Here is a 22,509-nt window from a genome sequence, read left to right as displayed (position 1 = left end):
AATCTAAACTGCATCTGGTATTAATAATAACAACCATACAAGACCTCATAAAAAATCCGGGCAATTTGCACTGAAAACCTTTTCAGATATGAAATATTGAAAAGCAAGAGAAAGGTGACATGAATGTATTTCATACTAATAGAATAATAAATTAAATTTAGAACTCCAACTCTTTTACAGAAAGAAACAGCAATTTCAACAATGCTTGATTTGTGAAGAATGTAAATTGCAGAGACCTTTTCTTTTCCCGTGACATATGCTAGAGCTCATAACACTTCACATTCCTACTTTAAACCACTTTTCCTCTAAGCAAGGACAAGGTGACAAAATTTAGGTTCTTGTGAGGTTGGTAAGCACTTCCTGCTCTGATGAGTCCGTAGTTCTCACAGTGTAAAAAACTCACATGCCTATACTAAACACCAAATTTTCGATTAATTTTATGCCTTTTTTTTTTTTCTTGAGGCAAACCTAAACACTCTGAAGAACATGCATTTATCTACAGTGCACATTCCTAATAAAAGGGATATGTTCTCTTAGATCTGCTACTGCCTCCTTGGATGATGAAAATATCTACAAGTGAGTTCGAACTAGAAGGAAAAGTAGTAGCCAAGTATGAAATAAAATAAATAGAGTGTAATTTTCAGACTCGGTGACTTAACCAAAATGAAGTTGAAGCCTATCCTTTTACAGGAATAATGAATGATGAGGGATTTGCTTTCACCTGATCTTATCTGGTACTGAAAGTAAAACAGTCTTGGTGCACACCAGAACTCAGATGAGAGACCACTTGGAAAGATCAGGCAGCAAAAATCACAGAAATCAAATGAGCTGGAAAACAGCTTTGGGTCCCATTGTCCCTGTTAACCTGGCACACAGGGAAGACAAAGATTCCTAAAAAAAGGCAACCCACCCTTTTTCCAGTGTAGTTTTCTACTTCAGCAGGAGTTCAGAGCTTACAGCCCTTTCCTAGCTGAAGTTCCTTTACACAAATGCGTCTCCAACCCTAAAGTCTTTGTTATCTACAACTGAAATTGTTTGCACTTTGTCTGAAATAGTGACACATGAAATTCAGGGCCATGGAGCACTTGTACAGGAAAATGCTCAGAATTCTGTGCGAATTGAAAAAAAGCAGTCACTGACTCTACAAGTTCATACTTGATGACCACAGCTCTGAATGTCAATGGCTGCAAAAGCTTTTATGCCAGCTTTACATTTTCACACACATGCAGCCCCCTAACAACTCTGAAATAGGGAAAGCACTGTATATGGCTTCCAGAGAGGAAAATAGATTAAAAAATAAGGATAAACCAAGCTCTATTTGCATGTGAGTTTATTTCTTTCAAAATCATCTTCAGATTACTGTAAGAGTGAGGTCATGCTTGCTTCATCTGCTTCCATGCAGATCTCTCACTGTCAGAGAGACCCAGTCCTCGGTCTCCCTCTTCAATGTCTGAAACTTGTGTTTCTTTCTGTGACTTCTGATAGGATATGTAAACAATAGCTTCCAGAAATTTGACTTTTTATACAATCTAGAGCAGGTCAAATATTTAATGAGTATAAGGAACCATATTAATAAGAAAGCACGGTTTTTTGGTAACTTTTTATAACTTACTGCTAAAAGTAATGTATGAACAAAACATCAACCTTTACATCTTTCCTAGAGCTTCTAGGATCTTCTGCTGTTCATCTAATTCAAAACATACTACATTCCACTGTAAAATTGGCTTTCTCTCTATTGAAAAGCAAGGACTATTTAGTTTATACTCAGGAATTTCCAATATTTATCAGCATTACTTACTGTCAAACTCTAGCTCAGCTTCAAGTCCACGAGGTAGCCCCACATTTTCCTTACAGAACACATCTACTATTTAGCCAGATCACAGCTTCTCCTGATAACTGGTATATTATGAAAATGTGCAAATCCAGGCTGCAGTACAGTTCCAGTCACCTTACCTTGGGGATGTGGGCAGTGACTTGCCCTCTGACCGCTGGGCTTCTAAAAGCTGCTGGAGCTGGTTCTGTAATGTCACACGTTCCACAGTCTGCCTGCGAGAAGATGTAAGACTGTTTACCTCAAACTGTAAAACTGACTAACTTACATAAGTAAGTTACAGGAAAACTGATACTACCCTTTGAATTAAAGAAAGAAGTCCCCTTCACCTGTACTTTATATAATAAATAGAGAACTTGTAAATATGAACATAGTTTGTGCTTCTGTCTGAATTTCTGTTGACGTTTTGTGATCACTGTAAAAGAATAACTGAGAAAAACTTATTTGTCAGATTCAATTATTATACTCCATATAAGGACAAGCATATGATTATTAAGCACCAGTGAATTTAAACTGACTCACAGAGACAAAAATATGATAAACTTAGGGCATTTGTTTCTTACTTGCTCATGGAAAAGAACAGAAAGCACACAGATTAAGCAGTCACTTCGTACGTTCGGTGGATGGCCTTCATCATCTGAGCAACAGCTCAGGAAACTGCTCTCTCCCTTTCTATTTGCAAACAAGCTCAGAGAAAAGTTTCTGCCCACTGGAAAGGATTGGTCCAAACTACAGCTGCAGGATGGAGTTGGCTGTTTGATGTTTGTACCACATCTGCTTGTTGTGCAACCTTTTAAAGGTCCTACCTGGGCTCTGCATCCACCTTATCCCTGCACTGTACCTACCCAAGTGTATCACTTTCAGCGTGGTGTTCTGATCTACACTGTTTTTCAGATAAAAAACTGCAATAGTACCTAAAAATTGTTAATGAGAGTGATATCCACACAAACTCCATTTTCCATTAGTCACCTGCAAACACATCTGCTTGTCCTGCAACATACCTATTTTCCTTGGATGGTCTCAGTTGAGCATTATAACCTACAAACCCTCAAGTACAAGAATGGCAGATTAATTTGCACAAAAAGATCATCTTTTTCCTGCTTCCATACAATTCAGACATTCCATTCTTACACCAGAATACCCCTTTTTGTTGACCACCACAGGTAACATCTGTTTAGTGATCTGTAATTTACAATGCATCTAAACACTGCACAGAGAGAATTATTTGAAAACTTATAGAAAATTAGAGATTTGGAGGTTTTTATTCCCTGGTCCTGACCAAATAACCATGGGAAAATTACTTTTTATCGTGTTTCCCCAGGCTCTGCTTCTGTTGCTGTCTATGTTTTTAGTACTTTTATTCTTGTTGGATTTGCAGAATTAAGGCAGTTCTCTACAAATCAGCTGGAGACTTTCCTAGCTCACATGCCATCAGCAAAAGATTTAGCTGTGTTCCAAATGCAGTCCTTATAACTGGCCATGTCAAGGACAGAAAGAATCCAGATCACTTTTTAGAGGTTGTACTTACAGGGCTGGCAGAAAAAAAAAAATTGTTTTACTTTTAATATATCAAAGTGAATTTGAAAAGTGAAATTGAAATAAAGGTGTGATCTTAACATACTGCCTTGTATTTTACAACACAGTCATGCTTTATGTAGATCCTTTGTTCCTTAAATTTTCCATCTTTCTTCCTCTGGCCTACACACTTCCTTAGACTATTTTATAATTACTTCTACAATTTGTCAACATTAGCTTATATTGCAGATTGCCAGATACTCTCCTATAAGAGCCAGTGAAATTCTTTTTAGGTTGTGATGCAATTCATCTGTTTTCTTTTCCTTTTATCATTCCTTCAATTTCTTTCTCTAAATAATGCAGCTAACAGTTTTTTATGTTTTTAGTTTCAGTGGAGATCTATGACATGTCTACCTCTTGAGGTAAAGCTCATTCCCCTTTAACACATTATTGTGCTAAAAGAGTTGAAGTTGACTCCATTTTCACAGTCTAACTAGTTAGTACATAAGTCACAGACACCCACACTTCTTTTCAGCACTATCCCTAAAGATAAATAACATGCACATATATATTCCAAGATAACAATGGAAACAAGATCACAATTTTTGGGATAGCAATAGTGCAGAGTATTAAAGCCAGACTGATTTAGGAGACAAGATCACTGTAGCTTCAGAGGTAAGAGGATATACTCATTTTATTATAATTGATGGCCAAATTCTGGAGATCTTAGCTTTGCCAATATGTAATATATAAGGACTCTTCAGCATCAAGTTAGACATCTGGGGACCCCAGATAAGTCCTTATGGAATCAGAGAGCTCAGTAACTGCAGAGGGAATAGGCTGAGGCACTGGGCTCTGCAAGAGTATTTCTCATAGCATATTTTTCATTTTTTATTTCTCAGTTTTTAGTTTTCTTTTTTTTTTTTTTTTCAAATAACACAAGAATGACTATGCTACAAAGCAGAACACAAAATGGCTTAACTAAGTGAAAAAGAGATTAACATTTCAAAGTTTATGTTACTGTAGTTATTCTTACTGTATGTCTATGTACCATGATCTACCCCAGAAAAAAACCCATGCAATGAAAAACCACACCAACCTGCACACACTTTACCATACTACTATGGAAATTTTTTATTCAGTTATTTTTACAGCTGCTTCTAAGATGTTCCAGAAAGAATAGATTTCTTTCATACAACACAGAAAAGTGCTTACAATAGAGAATATTAAATTATCTTCTCAATGTCATCTTTTGACTCATGGTTTGCTTTGATCTTTGGCTTGACAGCATATTAGAAGAATCTGTGGGTGTCTCACTCATTAATTGACTTGCCCATCCAGGTCCATAAATGTAGAACAGTACCATCTGGAAACGCAGGTCCATTTTCAGGCAGCAATGCAAAAGAAGTCCATAGAAGCACTCACTTTATGTCGTTAATTCTGACATGGTCTTCAGACCAGGAAAGCCCAAATAATACAAGATACACTGCAAATAGGAATTTTCTACATTGCAACTATGGATTTTTTTGGGCAGGTGAAATCAGTGAGAGAATAACTAATATTGTAAGACCTGTGAAGACCTCAGAAAGTAAAATGAAAGCAAATTACTTTGTAGAGCCTCTATAGGAAACTTTTGTGACTGTCCTAAGTATTGTGTTTAGCTCAGAAAGTCATACTGGATTGAAAAAATTCTGTAATTAGCAAGAGATTTAAAGCAAAGCTTGCATTTTGAAGCCAGCAACACCAGGTCTTTGTGGGCCACTTTCCTTTCTACCTATGGAAAGAATTGCCTATTTTTTCCCTTTTAGGGGAAACCCTCAGCTAATCCTCTTGTGAAGATTTGATGGAACATTTGTAATTTCCACTTATTTCCTTCTTCCAAAAATATAAAGGCTTTTGCCCCTGAATGGAGAATTAGACTCAGCTCAGAGTATTTTTCTATATTCCTCTGTATTTGTCATCTGAGCTGCTTTGGTTCAAAGAGCTGAAAGATGTGAAAACTGGAAAAAAAATCATGTTACTGTTTTCATTTTAAGTCTTCTGTTAATAAATGGCTCCAAACAGTATAATGGTTTGGAATAACTTCTCCCTAGAACTCCTCCTTGTTGTCTGATGACTGGAAGAACTCATAACAAGAGAATAGAAGCTGATACATCTTTGGGTAAAAACCTTTGAAGATTTAGGTCTTGATAAGTACTTGTCTAAAAGAATTTCTGCACTGTTTCTCTTCTAGCAGAATATCAAGAAGATATATCAAGAAGAATATCAAGAACCTTTCATAGGCTGGGGAAATAGTATTACCAGATGAGGCTCCTTTATTTCATCAATAAAGCACTCAAAAACAAGAAGATTGCATGATCAGGCCCTCAGTGTTTTGACCCTTCAGGTAATCCATAATGATACAGTCATACCTCTGCTGTCTCTAGAGCAGTGTTTTCATTAACCCTGGGAGAAGTGCTGGTGAAAATCCAGGAAAGCCAGCCCACCTGCCCAGGTTGCAGTTATTCCTATGTAACAGCTATGTTACGTACATTTCAAAGAATGAGACAGCAAACTTGACTCCCATCTGTTGACATCTAATATCTTCAGGATATTCTTAACTTCTTTCAGGATCTTCAGAGGTGTTGCAGACAGTGAATTATCCTGCTATGATAAGACCCCCTTGACAAGGTGCTCCATGGATGCACTTTGTACTATCCTTGAATTTTTCAGAAGGATGACAACAGCAAAACAGCGCAAGTGTGTTCCATCATCCCTTCTGGCTCCTGAGTATGAGCCTCTGAACATGGTCCATTGCATTTATCCAAACCTCTGGTGGCCTGAGGCCTGCAGCCCAAATAGTCATGCAGAAGCTGCTCCTTCAAGCAGAAAATAGATTATTTCACTGCCTCAGTAAACTGCAACAGGGTTCCACACGAGACATATCTCTGTAGAAGAGGGAGAAAAGGCTGCTGCTGCACTTACTGAAATTAATCTGAAGCCTGAAAAATAGGCTTCTTAAGGGAAGGAGATTTAACTCCGGCTGAAATAAGCAAAGAAACTCCTCAGGACCCAGATAAGAATAATTTCAATTAATTCCTAGGGACGCAGTCTGTAAGACAACAGGGATACTTGGTAAAGAATTAATGTTTTTGTCATGAAAGTCACAACTAGAGTATTTCTGTGGGAGTAAGCAGCCTGCTGACTCACATAACAACTCCTTTCTTTCCAAACGAGAGGCAAAACTTTTATCAAGTACTGGGTGAGAACAGACATGGGTATTCTGTGGCTGCCACCTCTACTTCCTGGTATGTTTGTGTTTGTGTGGTTTTTTTTTTTCCTACTGAATTATGGAGAAAATATATTTCATCATATTACTCATGACAGAAGTCAGCTGCTAATTCTGTCTTCTAGAGAAATGCCTTATGTTTATTTTTTGCCTTTATGTCAGATTATAGTATTTTTCAGCTAATGGACCAAGTACAACCAGGTACACTGACATATCCAAGGGACATTGTCACGCTACAAAATGATGGAAATGGTAAATATTATAATGATCCTCAGTTCAGTGTTTGTATTTTTGGCAGTATAAATGTAATAGCATGAAAATATTGCGAAGGCAAAATGTAAACATTAGAGACAAAGTTCACTTCCCTGTTACTATCATGGAGAAAAGAGATTCAACATGGGAGATTTAACTTAATTCATGGTTTATTAACATAAATATTTCACTACTGGTTCAGGTATTGGGAAACACAGAAGGAAGACATTTAAAACATCTATCCTCCCCTTTTCCAAGCTCAACTTCTCTCCTAGATTCACCTGCACACCTAGCTCCTCTTCACCAATCCCAGGCTTTGCTCCAGACACCTCTCTTGCCCTCTTGTCACTGCTGCAGGTCACCCCCCGTCCTTTCAGTAAGCCAACATGCAGCACAGGTCGGGGTTCATGTGCAGCACTTTCTCTCTGTTACTCCTTTCCTCCCACCTTTCCTGTTCTCTAGTGTAGGTCTCTGACAGGTTGCATTCCAATCAGGATATCGCTGGCTCTGGGCTCGTCCGTGGGCTGCAGCCCTTTCAGGGGATGTACCTGTTCTAGCACAGGTACTCCAGGGACCACTTGGGGGTATGCCTTGTCCACTTCGGTGCACCTCCAGCTCCTCTGGCCTTGCTGCTCCCTCTGATTGTCACTCTTTTGTTTCCTTCATCTCTCTGGCATTTTCTGCTCCTTTTTAGGTATGTTTATGACCGGTGGGGCTTAGCTGTGTCCTGCAGTGTTTCAGACATTTCTCTCTACCAAAGGGAAAACTCTCACTCATTCTCACTGAGGCCACTCTGCAGCTCCCCTGCTAGCAGAGTATTGTAATTCATACCCAATGCAATTAGCTACACCTTTATCACCACAGAATTATATGATCTCCTTGAAACATGGGGTTATTAGAAGTCATTTTCATGGACTGTGATAGCTGACATCTTGATCACATATCTGTGCTGGAACAATGTCACATCAGTGCTCATGGTTTCTAAGAGTCTTATGAGGGTACTGACATGTTAAGCCACAGTAACTGTATCCACAATTAAATCAAGCAACTAAAATTGTTTGTGTTTCAAAATAATAGGCTCTTTACAGAATGTTTAATAAAAACCATACCAAAATATTAAAAACAGTTCATATGAAGAAATACAGAACAGAACATATTTCCTGAGTAGCTATTGTAAGTTTTGGCGACTTTCCAAGACCAAAAAAAATTCCTTGCATTTATTGTCTCTACTATTCCTCCCAACATCAACATCCAGCACTGTAACCTGTAGATAAAAGCATGCTACATGAGCAGAAACGATGACCTGTAATCATGTGATTGCCAGACATGCAAAGGGAAAAGGGACTGGATTTCTTCATACATACCCTTTTTAGCTTCCACTCTTTTCATGTATGTCCACAGCAAACTGCCACAAAAAGAACTGCTGAAAACCTAAGGTGCTAAAGGTGAAGGGACAAATACTCAAGAGCAGGAAAGAGTGGAGAAATAAGGTAGAAATCCACCTTTAAAATGTCACATATAAGAAGAAGAAGAAGAAAAAGACACTGCTAATAAACTGAAGGCGAATTAGAGTATTGTTTTGAGATAACCCCTCTTGCTAACAATGAAACACTTACTCCTTCAGCTGCTTAGTCAGCTTGACAACCTGAGAGGCCAGTGACATACACGTCTCCACAACAACTAAGTAGCGGGAACACATGGTGTGCCCATGTCGCTCAGCACTTTGAGAGGGTTTCTCTCCCACATGGTTTTGCATGGTGACATTTGCTCCATATTCAACCAATGTCTGTAAAAACATAAAAGGGAACAGTGACATCTGTAAGTGTCAATCTCTGCTGTGACTTCTGATCAGCACAAGAATGGTTGGACAAAAAGCACCCCTTTATTTCAAACATAATAAAATGTTTGAAAAACATTAGTCTAAGCCAGTAATTTTTAAAATTCAGTCACTGACAAATCTGTTTGCAGCTTGAATTCAAACCACATACCAATAACATCTACCATCAGGTACAACAGTAACATAGAAGAGTGAGAGCTGCAGTTCCAAAGAGCTATAAGGGGCTATATTTTATATGTTCTTCCTTCCTCTCCCCTCGAAGTTCTACTAAATGAATTTTTTTTCTGTTCATTCATTTTCATGTTCATTCATTTCATCATGAATGTACTTGTAGCATTTCATACAGGTGAGTGGGACTACCAAATAAAAACAGAGGACTTTTGTTTGGCCACTTATTGATTCTCTCCTGCACCACAGTAACAAACTTTTGCGGATGCACCTATCTATGCATTACAGAACATTGTGATAACTTTACACATGGCAGACCTAGAAAAGAACACACAGGACACCTGTTCTAGATGGCATCTGGGTCCAGCGCAGCAGCAGAATGAACACATTGCTAGCCAGTTTACAGTGGGTAGTGATGAACTGTAATAGCTTACATGGCTTACCAGGTCTTTTCTTAGGATCTCCACACTGCAAGGTATTGTAACACACCCTTAGAATCTCATTTTAATAATGTCTTTGCTACAGTATTTGCTGACTCCTTTTGCTGTTTAATTGTCCGTTTTCTACCACAGCAGAATCCCTATGTTTAAAACACTCCTTAGGGAAGTCTCAGTGTCCTGACTCCTTAACTAAGTAATGCTTAGATATGAAAGACAGGGCAGATACTTTAGGTCAGATAGGCACAAATTTCTTATTGCACATAAAGAACTGTACAATGACTATATCAAGCTAGTTGGAATTTTTTTGGTGGGGGGGTTAGGTCACTGTGGCTTTTTAATGCTGAGAGAATCTCTTTGCTTTGCACTTGCTTGGTTAATCACTATTTTCTTTTGAAGACATACTGAAATATGAGTCAGCTTTTAATCTTAAAAGGAAAATAAGGTCTTACACTCTGATGTATATCCCTGTGTTACTCATGGCAACAGCAGAGAACCTTAGCTTGCTGCTGGAGAACTATCCAGGTTGTAAGCATGACATTTGAGTTATTCTGAGACTAGAATAAAGAGCGTTCTATGTGCAAAAAAAGGTCTGTCTGGTTGACTTCAAAACATTCAATAACTGAAGCAAGATTTAAGACCATGTCTTCCCTCTTTATTATCTGTTTGTGATAATCAGAATTAGGAGCTGTTTGCATTGATGGAGTAGGTAAAATAGGACCTAAATATTCTCAGCAATGCTTTGATACGCATTGATACCACCCCCTAGGAAAACCTGTGATCCCGTATAGCCAGAAACTACAGCATCATTAACTTTATGCATACACATGCAGAAGAGGAATTGCATGGCTGAGCTCTTGGTTGACTTATCCAAGCAGAGCTGGTAAACCACTGAGGGCTGGAGTGACTTGGCTGACCACAAACAGCAGACACAGAGACTTTGGCATCTGCTGGGAGAGAAGTGGAATGGGTGGTCTGTCTGATCTGCTAAACCCATACAGAAAGGAAAGTTACAAACTCTTGCACTGCATCTCATATCAACAGGCTGGGCTTAATTTGTCAAGAAAGAAAACAAAGGAGAGTTATGACCTTGCAGAAAGTAATCATATAGTTTGAAACATAATAGGAGCATCATATGCTCATAAACACAATGAGTAAGCGGGCCAGGGAATCACTGACAGTCTGTGATTCATCATTTTTTATGCTGCTGCCTATAATTTCTCTGCTTTCTTTATCACTTCTTTCTTCTTACCAGATTATTCACAGTACATTATTTTAAATTAGACTGCAAGCTTACTGGACACAGAGCTTATTTTGTTTCACAGCCCAAAATATCAACTACACTTAAGACTGTGAGGTGTTAGTGAAGCGATATTACTGACATTGCATATTTTTATCACCACTAGATATTTTCATAACTTATTTCTCATGGCCTCACTTCAACAAAAAGCACTTGTTGAATTGCATATTTACCTAAAATAAAATAATCTTCAAAATTCTAAGCCATTTGTTAAGGTTTGCTCTTAACAGGGAAAGCACGGCTAGTCTCTTCTTTGTTTAGTTTTATCCATGAAAACAGCCTGTAGATGTCACCACTCTGTTCAAAGTAATCCATACCCATTTCTCCTTCAAATGCACTTGATGAGGCACTGTTGAGATAGCAACCTTAAACACACACTCCATAGGAACCCTAACACACCCTCAACCACAACAGTGCCCCCCACCAACAAATCATAAACATTTCTTCTATCCATTTTTTCCAACTGATCATAGCAATTGCCTACAATACAATAGTAAACCCAGCAGATTCAGCATGGATGTGATGGTTTGTTTATTTTATTCTCATATGAGTTCTTACAGGATCCATTCCTCAAGTCTTTAAGAAAAAAGACATGTTCCCTCAGCAAGAAAATGCAGAGATGGTCATGTCCTCCAAATCTATTTGACTGTCTTCTTTTCAAGTCTATTCACTCAGCTCAACCTGTTTTTCTTTTTTTATTATGTGATACTCTCAAACTGGCTTTTACAGAAGTATGTCTTCTGGGTGACCAAATATATAAATAGACTGTAATAATAATAATAATAATAATAATAATAATAATAATAATAATAATAATAATAATAATAATAATAGCAGCAGCAGTTCTGCAGCTGTAGATCCAACATAACAGTGTGCACAAATATACTTAGCTCTCTGGAGAGGTTAGCGAATGAAAATTAACTCTCCTATTTTAGGGTTGGAGTAATTCAAATGTTCTGTATTTGCAGTGGCCTGAAGAGTGGATTGGTTCATGTGTGGTTGCAGGAAGAACATGTTTATTGATACATATCTGAGTCCTTGGAGAATTACAGCTCCTTCTTAGACATGTTTTCCTCCCTAACTTGACTTAATAACTTTAATTTTTATTTCTTGTCTTTCTGCCAAGAGAATATTTATTTTTTTATCTGTTCCTCTGCAATGACTTGTTTATTTATTAAATATCTCTCTGCAATTTCCTGGAATAATTTTATTATTATTTCTTCTCCAAAAAGCTTTTGCTCAAAGTGCCGACAACACAAACACTGAAATGTATCCCTGTGACCAATGGTTCTAGCAAATTTGATGGACAGAGGATATATCTGCAATTAACACAAAGTTACTTGCTTCACCTTAAATAATTTACCAAAAGTGCTGATCAACCAGGGAAGTTCCAGCGACTGGAAGCTGCCAAACTTGGCACCCATGTATAACAAGGGCCTGAAGAAGGAAGGATTCAGGGAAGAACAGGCCTGTCAGCCTGATCTCAGTGCCAGGCAAGTTCATAGAGCAGATCATCTTGACCATCCTCATGCAACTAGTACAGGACAACCAGGGAATCTCACCTACAGCACGGGTTTATGAAAGGCAGGTTCTGCTTGACCAACCTGACCTCATTCTATGACAAAGTGATCTGCCGAATGGATGAGGAAAAGGTTGTGGATGTGTTTACCTGGATTTTAACAAAGCCTTTGATATGGTTTCCCACAGTATTCTCCTGGAGACTCTGGCTGCCTATGGTGTTCACTGAGAGAAAAACTGGCTGGATAGCAGCGCTCTGAGAGCAGTGGTGAGTGTATTTACCTCCACATTGTGGCTGGTCAGTGGTGGTGTTCCCCAGGGCTCAGGGTTGGGGCCAGTCCTGTTTAATGTAATCAACAACATGGACAAGGGGATCAAGTGCATCATCAGTAAATTCACAGATATATCAAGCTGGGCAGGAGTGTTGATCTGCTGGAGGGCAGAAAAGCTCTGCAGAGGGATCTGCACAGACTGGATTGAAGGGCTGAGGCCAACTGGATGAGATTCAACTGCACTTGAAGGCCCAGGGCATCCTGGCCTGTGTGCATAGTGTGGCCAGCAGGACCAGGGCAGAGACCATACCCCTGTACTGGCACTGGTGAAGCCACACCTCAAGCCCTGTGACAAGTTCTGGGCCCCTCACAACAAAAAAGACATTGAGGTGCTGGAGCAAATCCAGGGAAGGGCAGCAGAGCTGGGAAAGGGTGTGGGACAAAAGTCCTGGGAGGCTCAGGGAGCTGAGTTGTTTAGCCTGGAGATAAGGACACTGAGGAGGGACATTGCTTTCTACAATCGCCTGATGAGAGATTGTAGACATGTAGGAATTGGCCTCTTCTTGCAGGTAAAAGTCAACAGGATGAGAGGAAGTAGCATCAAGTTGTGCCAGGAGAAGTTTAGAACAGCTATTAGGAAAAAATTTTCACAGGAAGGGTTGTTAAGCACTGGAACAGACTGACCATTGAAGTGGTGGAGTCATTGTCCCTGGAAGTGGACAAAAAAATGGCGTGGATGTGGCATTTGAAGACATGCTCTAATGGTGAACATGATGGTGGTGCTAGTTTGGTCAGACTTGATGATCTTTGCAGTCTTTTCTAGCCTTAATGGTCCAATGGTTCTATGACTCTGTGACCAGCCATCCAGTTCAACTCCATTTTTTTGGTATATCTGCACCGGACACAGATATTGGATGGAGGTATCCAAACTGGTTTATTCTGGCTCCTGTAAGTACTGTAGATGTGTAAGCCTTCTCAGCTGGACAAATTACCATTTTTAGCACCTCTATAAACAGAACTATATTGTTTTCAGTGGCCAACATGATTTACTGAAACTTAGTTAGAAGTCAGCATCACTCTTCATTATATAGCACAGATTCGTTCCAGGATGATAAGTCTGAGAAGGATGGTTTATTCAAGTGTAAATTGTTCAACAAACCTATATTTTATACTTCCCCTGAGCTGGATAGCTACAAAGATCCTTTTTCAATGGAAAAAGAAACAGAAGGAAAATATCAGAGTAATGAGAAAAGTATGCATATCTGCACTGGCTGCCCTTTTGTAATACAAAAACATACACACTAGCTGCTTATATGTAAACAATATAATCATGCTTTCATCTTGCAATACAAGTTAGTTTAGGCTTACAACAGCATACTCGAGAATTTAATCAAAACCCAGAGATTTTCAGTATTTCTCCTACTTTTTCTTACATATTTCTTCTTCATATTACTTTTCCCTAATATTTCTCATACTTCAGTATGACTCCTACTGGTATTCTTCCTCCGGATATATTTTAATGTATCAATAATTTTTCCCACTTAGATATCTAATTTTTTTTGTCATTCAAGCCTAAAGTTTAGAGGTTTCTGCTATAGTTATCACTCTACCTGTATGCATCCCAGATAGCCATGTTGAGCAGCTATGTGAACAGCAGTATTTCCATCCTGGTCAACTTCATCCAGCGAAATCCCTTGCTCTTGCATAAACTGAAGAAGCCACAGAAGGATTTTCTCCTAAGGGCAAGGAAATGTCACAAAAGATAAGAAATAATGAAAAGGAATACTGGTGCTGTCATCTATTACTAATACTATCCAATAATTCCTTGTTTTCAGTCTTTCTTAACTTTGTAGGCTTAGTGCATCATGGAACTCTGGTTTGTCTTTTTGGGGGTTTTAGGTTTCTTTTCCCCCCCAAGGAAAAAAGCTGAAATACTTTATTTTATAAAAAGAAATAATAGGAAAAATACGAGTACTGTAACACATTCTGAGAAATTGTACATGAAGATTGTGTGAGCCTCTGGGTTGGTGATGAAACCTGAAGAAGAATAACCCATACATAAAGCTGAAAATCAGGTTGAGAAATTTGGTCAGACTTTACAAAAGCCTCTCTGGAAAATCAAAATAGGATTATGCTCAGATGACAGAACTGAGCAGTTAGATTCTTCAAATCTATAATCATTCCCCATCTCTGTGTGGTTGTGCTAAAGACAAAGCAACACAACTAAAAGCAGAAAATAGAGCTACCCTAAGATCTGAATACATTGACCCATGGACCATTTGTATGCCCTGCATGTTGGGAAGGAGGGGGAGACTTGGACTGCAAAAACTTGTCACTGAAGGTCTGGAAGCCAAAACTGAAGCAGAAGCTTTTTTTTCAACATCACCTTTTTTGTGTGTATGTAGATGCAGTGTACACTTATTTGGGTATTCTTTTCTAACAATTGAGAGTTACATATGTGCACTAAGCTTTTTGACTTCTTATTTTCCCAGGAAGTTTATTCGGAAAAAAAAAAATCTCTGTAGGAACTTCCAATGCCACTCCAGATTAAATTTCATTTTGTCATAATGAATATGATACATATTGAAAATCTAGAATAAATCTATAGATTGTGTAGAAAAGTGGGGCCCATGAAAGCTGACTACAGTTGCTTTCCCAGTTTTTCTATCTGAAAAGGTGAAAAGACTAAATTACTTCATAACATAAAACTTTTCTATTTAAAAGTGTATTTTTTAATACCTTGTGTTGATACCTATCATGTTATACTGGCTCAGAGCTTCAGTTCAAGGGGGCTTTGTGGATTTTAGTGTTACTGAGGCAAAAGCTGATCCACAGACTTTACCTGCAGCAACTCAGTAGCTTCAGTGACACATAAATACGTAATCACTCAAAATTAGAAATATGGAAAACTAAAGTAGACCTAAATAAAAAAGTACTGAAAGCACATATAGGACTGTGACCAGTAATTAGTAGAAAAGAGAAAGAATAAAAACTAAGAAAGAAAAGACTAAAAAGGTTGAATATAAACCTGCATTTTTTGTGTAAAAGTACTACAGAAATTTTAATCTCAATGAAAAGAAGAGGACCCTTCTAGAGCTGCTCCAGGATGATTCTGCCCATTCATGTGCCTGGGTCTCTGCTTACTGCTTCAGAGGGCTGCTCTGTATGATGCTTATCTTCTTCATATCTTCACTTTAGCAGCAGTTTTGTTCTTACTACAGGGTGAAGGCATAGGTATTTTGACTTCTCCTTGGCTGAATGCCCAACACAGCTGACAGCCAGCATGGAGAGATGACTACAGATCACATATCCCTTTAAAAATACTTTTGAGCATTTCTCAATATGCCAGTGGTGTTGGCAAGCAAGTAAAAAGGATTATAGTACTCCTATGAATTGCCCCTATGTTTTGATAATTAAAAGAAAAATATTTTAGCAAAACTTATCTGCAGAATTGGAAGACAACTATAGCTTTGAAATCATATATTTCTTTGGAACATATTAGGGACCAGAATGTTAAGCATGTTCTGTAATTTTATGATCAAAATCAGCATGGAGCAAATGATGCTTTCTAGTCATTTATCTTATCAATGAGGAAATCAAGCGGCTGGGTGTCCCTATTCAATCATCTGTACTTAGGACTACCTGTGCACTAAGTGATCACAGGCACAACATCATAGTTCTACTCAAACAGTTTGTGTTTCAACAAATTTATCCTTGATCAAAAAACCCAAGAAAACAAGTATTTTTTTTCACTTAAAACTAGGGAAAAAACAAAACAAAACCATCCTATATCAAAATAAGCCACATTTCAGTTTAGTAACACTCATAATACATATTTAAAGGAAAAATGTTTTCAGGAATAGATTTATAGTCTTCAATTTATTCAGAACCAAAGGAAAGATAGAAAGAAAATTCATCAGATGAAGGCAATGAAAAATAATCACTTTTTTTGTGAAGTAATAGGAACTGATAAATACTGATAAATTATTCAGTATATCAGTTACTTTTAAGACCTACAATGCTTATGCTCTAGCAGTTATTAACACCTCCCTGGCATATTCTAGACCTACAATAATTCAAATTTCTCTACAAGGAGATTTCAGGAAAACTTGGGACAGGTTGCTGACTTTGGTTCCATCAGATTTACTAACATGGACCACTTAAATGATTACATGGCCTACAAAAGGAGGGGTTAGCATGCTGAAGAGTACTGACTCTACAGCTAATCCTAGACCCATCATTTGATATTAATTAAATAAGCTGGCCTTCCCAGTATCCCTTCACAGTAGAGGAGGAGGAGTGTGTGAAAACAACACATTGCCTTTGTAATAATGACATTAGACAGGAAGGCAAATATCCTGAGGTGTAAAACACAGGTGTTTTGTTAGCTATCTGCATATCCGAATGTCACACACTCCTTCCCACTGTGCTCTCCAGAACTGTATCACCATCAAGCCATGCACAGGATCCCCTCTAGATCACCGGCATGCTCCAGGCTGGTTGTCCAAAGCCTCCCTAGATTCTCCAGAGTTCAGAAACCACAAATCCTTGACATTCCCCACCCTCTGCACACACCTGTGCAGTCCATATTACCACAACGTCCCTGACGGAAACACATGCCAGCCCCATGAACCTCTAAGTCAGAACTAGGACAATGTGTGTCCAGGACTGCACCACCACCTTCCTGTGGCTGCTGAACCGGGTCAGACACAGCTAGCAGCCCTGTACTCATGACTCATGCCCAGTGTGAAAAGGCCTGCCAGCCATCATGGTTTCTCTTGCATAATATCATGCTTAAAGAAACCCTTGCTAGGAGCTGTGCTCACCAGGCTACAGGTTGACTTTGAGCTTTTGTTCTCTTCAATCAAATTAACTTATGCGGTCCCCTCTCCCACTGAAAAAATAAAATGTTGTTGACATGTCCTTGGAGGCAGGCCATGACTGTAGTTTGATGACCTTTAACATAGGAACTTTGCTATGAACTCCCTTCTGCTGCCCATTCTAAATTATAATTCTTGAAGAAAAACATGGCGTGCATGTCTAATGCCTGGAGAAACAATGGATGGACTGACTCTCTTAGTAAGGATTCAATAACAGGTCTTCCTTGTAAAAATATTACTCTTGCAATTCTGCCAAGACCAGTGTTTACACGGATTATCTCTCATGTAAGTAATGGTAAAATAAATTAAAGCTTCCAGGACAGTGCCAAGTAAGCATTTAAATTTCTCAAAGGTTTTTTTTTTCTTAACACAGTTGGGTAAGATAGTCTGGCACCCCTTCAGCCTCAATATTCCCTCACGTTTGAAGGTTATGGTTTATAAAAAAAAAGATAATCGGCATTACATATGAACTTTGCTTGGCATTCAGCTAACTAAGAAAATTTGGCAGCAATTTATGTATCACCTTTTCAAATTTCATGGGTGGCTGACTGTGGCTGGTGTTTCTTAAGTGGTAGAGCTTCCGTTCTGCTTTGAAAAGAATCTAGATAAAGTGTGCCAGATCTGTTTCTGGCAGTAGATAGCTCACTGAAAAAACTCAAAAACTTCATTGGCTTTAGTTTATATAAATATCTTTAGAGATGAGGACAAAATCAGATTAATCAAGTGAAGATATGAATTTAAGTTCACATGCAACTTTCTCTTCCAAACTTTTTCTTCCTAGTAGAAAGCACTCTTTTCTCTATTCCAGTTCTGATCTGGCTCACATATTCTCTATCCTCAGTGCTGAGTTTAAAGCAAGCTTGCTAACACCAGCAATCTATATATCCAGCAGGGTCCTGTCTCACACCAATAACATCTGTATAGTAGGAAAGTTCAGAAAAAAGGAGATCTTTGCACAGCATGAAAACAAGGGCATATCTGTGCCTATGGAAACAGCAGGAGAAAAAGTAGACTCCCAGCTCCATATCTGTCCAAACCTGCCTCCTCTCCTTCCCTACCCTTACAGTAAATTCATGCTGGAACAGAAGCAGTTAGCAGCAGAAATATGGCACAATAATTCCATGGCATTTAATGAGACAACCATACACAGCAAAGACTGATTTTCTTAGTGGTTATATTTTGTTTGCTGTCTCTTAAGAAGAGTAAAAAGCATTAGCACAAAATCTGAAAGGTTTGGTGTCTGTGCCAATGTCTGGGGAGTTGGAACTGGATGATCTTTAAGGTCCCAACCCAAACCACACTATGATTCTGTGATTCCAAGATTTATCTTAAATGTCTGTCAAAGAAACTGTGGGATAAAACGATCCATCTGACAAAGAGGTTAGAGAAGAATAAGGGATCACTATTTCTTTCACAGTAGATCCTGGAGAAGGTCCCTTGAAGATGGGTTATTGCAAGATCTACTTAGGAGAAAACAGACATAGTGAGAAGAGAATGTAGTGTAAGTAACTGGCATATATGTTCCTTTGGATATTAGCAAAGCACTAGAATGCTGTCCTTCTGTGCTGTCTCATTGTAATATTAATAGACAAGTTAGATGTGAAACAGGATTGATTTACAATTAGCTCAGCTGGTTAGAGCATGGTACTAATAACAGCAAGCTTATGGGATCAAGCCCTATATGGGCCATTTATTTAAGAGCCGGACTAGATGATCTTTGTGGGTACCTTCCAAATCAGAATATTCTGTGAATCTACAGAATCTACTACCTACTTTTGTATATAGTTTTCAACTAAAGTGGCTAAAGCTAGACAGATGATGTTCAAGTTTCACCATACTTCACTGCCAATACAATGAATTCTTCAATTGCAAAATTTTGTTGCTCTTCTGATGTATCCTATGAGTCCTCTAGACAACAGCTAATTTCTGTAGACATTCTTAGGATTTACTGGTTGACCTAATATGCACCAGCTAATCTTCTCCTTGCCATTATTCAAACCTTATAAAGCAAAACCCAAACAACCAAAAAACAAAACCCAAACAACAAACAAACAAAACAAACAAACAAACAAACAACTTTACAGGGGAAAATGCTGAAAAAATTATGCAGGTTAAGTTAGGAAATATTTTGCTATACTTCAACTAATTCAGAACACCTTAATTAAAAGCCACAAAATGACATACATACTTTAATTCAAATTCTTGTACAAGCATCTAAGTAATCTATTTGAAGAAGAAAAAGAAAGTCATACCTGGCCATAGCAACCTGCATAATGAATAAGGCTTGGGTGGTCTTTCGAGCAACTGAGTTCTGCAATAGCTTCTGTTTCACTCACCATCCACCGAACACACTCCAGCTGACCATTCTAAATAAGCAAAAAAAAAAAAAAGCCTAGATTTTTCCATTCTAAAGTCTAGCTGTTTCCATTCTAAACACATCTACTAGAGAGCAAAAAGTTTATCAGAATTATTAGAACTTTCCAGTTTGCTTAAGAATTTAAAGAATAAGCCAATAACACCTTTTGTCTTTTTCTGGAGAAAGGCAGGCTTATTTAACAATTGGTTCCTTTACTTCCAATAATACTTGAACATTCTTTGTCATTCACAGTAAAGAGTATGAATATGTTGGAGTTCTTCCTGCAAGTGAGGGTGCCCCAGCACAAGTATTTCTAATGATGACTTACATAACTGGACATGTCCTGGGTCACTGCAAAGTTCTATAAGAGCCTTTAAGTCATCTGGCTTGACTAAACTTTGTGGTTCTTTACTCTTACTTCCAGAGTGGTTTTCAAAACTGGTACAATGATATTAATTTTTCTTGCTCTTCCTTTATACCACTGTAACTCCCATAATATTTTACTATATGGGGTGTGCACCTCTTTTCCACAAAAGCAATAAGTATCATAACTTACTGGCTTACATATTATATACCTACCTTGAATAAACAAGAAAGAAAAATTCCAAAAATTTTCTGAGACTTTAAACTGGCAGATCGTAAATATACAGTTTGATACAGGCCAAGATTTCAGAGCATTTCATTAGTACAACTAGGATCAGTTTAATTTTCTAATCATATAGCTTGGCCCAGAAAAATAAAAAAAAAACCAACCCTGACACCTGCACTAGGGCCCTAGGTCATTGAAATGATGCTTTAAATATGCAAAACTACAGGTTGGAATCCACCAGTCTTCTCAGCTTCCAAACCTTTCCCAGGAAGCAAGTAACAATAAACCCCCTCAAAGAAACAGAAACTCTAGTATTATGTTTCACCCCTTCCCTTCTTTGTCCCTAAGGTATTTAGAGGATAAAAGGAATGACATTTAACCATTCACTCTCGCTAAAGAACCAGAACAATTAAGGTTAAATCATCAACTGCTTTGGACAACCGGGAATTTTCACCTCAAGGTGCTTTTATGCTTTGTAAACTTGCTCTCACACTTGTCTTCCAAGATTATACCAATACTTTTAAAAAAACAAGAAACTGTTATGCTCCCTAAAGAAACAAGTGAATCCAAGTTAAGTGAAAGCTGCTTGAAATATAACAAATAGTCTCTAGATTCAGTAGACTGATTTAAAAATTAATGCATATGCACTGATAACAATGTAAAAGCTGTCACTATTATACAGTGGATATTACATCTTGTGTAGTAATGCATTTTACTTTGCTTATATAGTACCAACCAACAGGGATTTTTTCCCCTCACTTATAAAGCCTGAAAAATAACCTCCTGCTAGATGCATTTCTTACTGCCATCACAGGAGGAAACTAAACGACCTTTATGTCACTTACAGTAGAGAAAGGGCCTGTTACCTTTATTGCTAGCCCAGCTGGAGTTAGCTGCTCAATGTTTCGTTCGTTCAAACAGTCTTCACCCATCAAAGAAGTGAGATGCTGCAGGCATTCTGCATGTCCCTTTGATGCTGCTACATGCAACAGATTGTTGTCACATTCATCATGGATCTTATCCAGATTATCTGCTGCTAAATGTGGCTGTTAAAAAAAGCCCTATGTTAGTTACAACTAAGAATAAAAAGATACATTTATTCTCACAGCCCCAGACACAAGCCAAACACAAGGAGGTTTCCCAATAGGCATGTTCTTTTACAAGTAAAAGTCCAGAGCTTTTCACTTCATTGTACAGAACCTGGGTACTATTAGCATAAGGACAGAAGTGGGATGTTTAGTGGCTTGATTAATTGTGAAGTTTCTCTCCTTTTCATGTAAATGTCATGCAACAGTGCAAGACCTTGACTGCCTTAAATTCTTTGCACTAGTCTAGTCAATAAGGTAACTGCAAAAATACCCATATATTAATAATTTCTGTCTATTTTGAGTTTTCTCTCCTTTTAAATTTTTTTGGCATTTTATTGATACATAATTGAAGAGAAAATATTCATGACTTCTGAAAGACATTCCTGATTAATTATGCTCATCACAAAAGCAATAGCTTATGCTAAGCACCATTTAAAACATAGTTAAAGCACATGACAAAAGACTTTTGTGTGATAGCTTTTTTTCATGAAAAAAACTGTCCAGATATTTACTCAAAGTTCAACACCACTATGATGTAATACATTATTTCTGCCCAATTCTAATTTAAAGACAAAATAATTGGATTGAGAAACTCCAAAAGAAAAACAGAAGATTGAAGACAGAGTCAAGAAGTAGCAATAACAAAGTTTCTAGAGTTATGCAGTCTTGCCAGAGTGTTGTTCCGTAAGTGTACTTCATGAAGAGGTTTCAACCACTTTGGAAAAAATACATATTTTCTTACCTATGATGTCCTCTTTTTTCCTCCCAATTTCTATTTTGGAACAAATTTATCTTGCTTTTATTTCTTAATGAGTAATCTAATATTCTCTTCTGCCTCTGTCTAGTTTTGAATATTTTCCTTTGTCCTTGTTTCTATGTTAATGGCATGCCTTTGTGCTTGAGTTAGATTGCTAAACAGAGAAGCTAAACAAAAATCTAACAAAAACAGTTTTTATACATACACTGCGCCTTCACCAGCTGTTCCATGTGGAGATCACATGCTCTGCATCATTGTGCAAAGTTGTAGCCAGTTACTTTGGAAACCATCATTGACAGTGCCTGATCACAGTGCTAGAATTTACTAAAAAAGCCTTCATATGGGTCAGAGGCCAACCAGGCTTTACAGAAAGCTCCTCCCTGAGAACGCTGCTGCAACAAGACAGCATAAACACTCCTGAATAATAATCAGAATACAACA

At 38.0% G+C, this 22,509-nt stretch overlaps 1 protein-coding gene across 4 annotated transcripts in view; it reads right to left on the bottom strand.

The window, feature by feature from the left end:
• SNCAIP (synuclein alpha interacting protein) overlaps nt 1-22,509 on the bottom strand; it is an 89,365-nt gene that overhangs the window by 8,185 nt on the left and 58,671 nt on the right. For all 4 annotated transcript variants that reach the window (XM_064735949.1, XM_064735952.1, XM_064735953.1 and 1 more), the window contains exons 5-9: nt 21,090-21,269; nt 19,531-19,644; nt 14,009-14,134; nt 8,483-8,652; nt 1,954-2,046 (exon numbers count right to left, since the gene is read on the bottom strand). In XM_064735949.1, the coding sequence (XP_064592019.1) occupies nt 1,954-2,046; nt 8,483-8,652; nt 14,009-14,134; nt 19,531-19,644; nt 21,090-21,269 (683 nt within the window). The remainder of the gene's footprint in view (nt 1-1,953; nt 2,047-8,482; nt 8,653-14,008; nt 14,135-19,530; nt 19,645-21,089; nt 21,270-22,509) is intronic.

The sequence above is a fragment of the Zonotrichia leucophrys genome, chromosome Z (assembly GCF_028769735.1).
Source record: "Zonotrichia leucophrys gambelii isolate GWCS_2022_RI chromosome Z, RI_Zleu_2.0, whole genome shotgun sequence".
In the NCBI taxonomy this organism is placed as follows: Eukaryota; Metazoa; Chordata; class Aves; order Passeriformes; family Passerellidae; genus Zonotrichia; species Zonotrichia leucophrys.
Note: the sequence above shows the minus strand (reverse complement) of the source record. Positions and strands in the feature narration are given on the sequence as shown.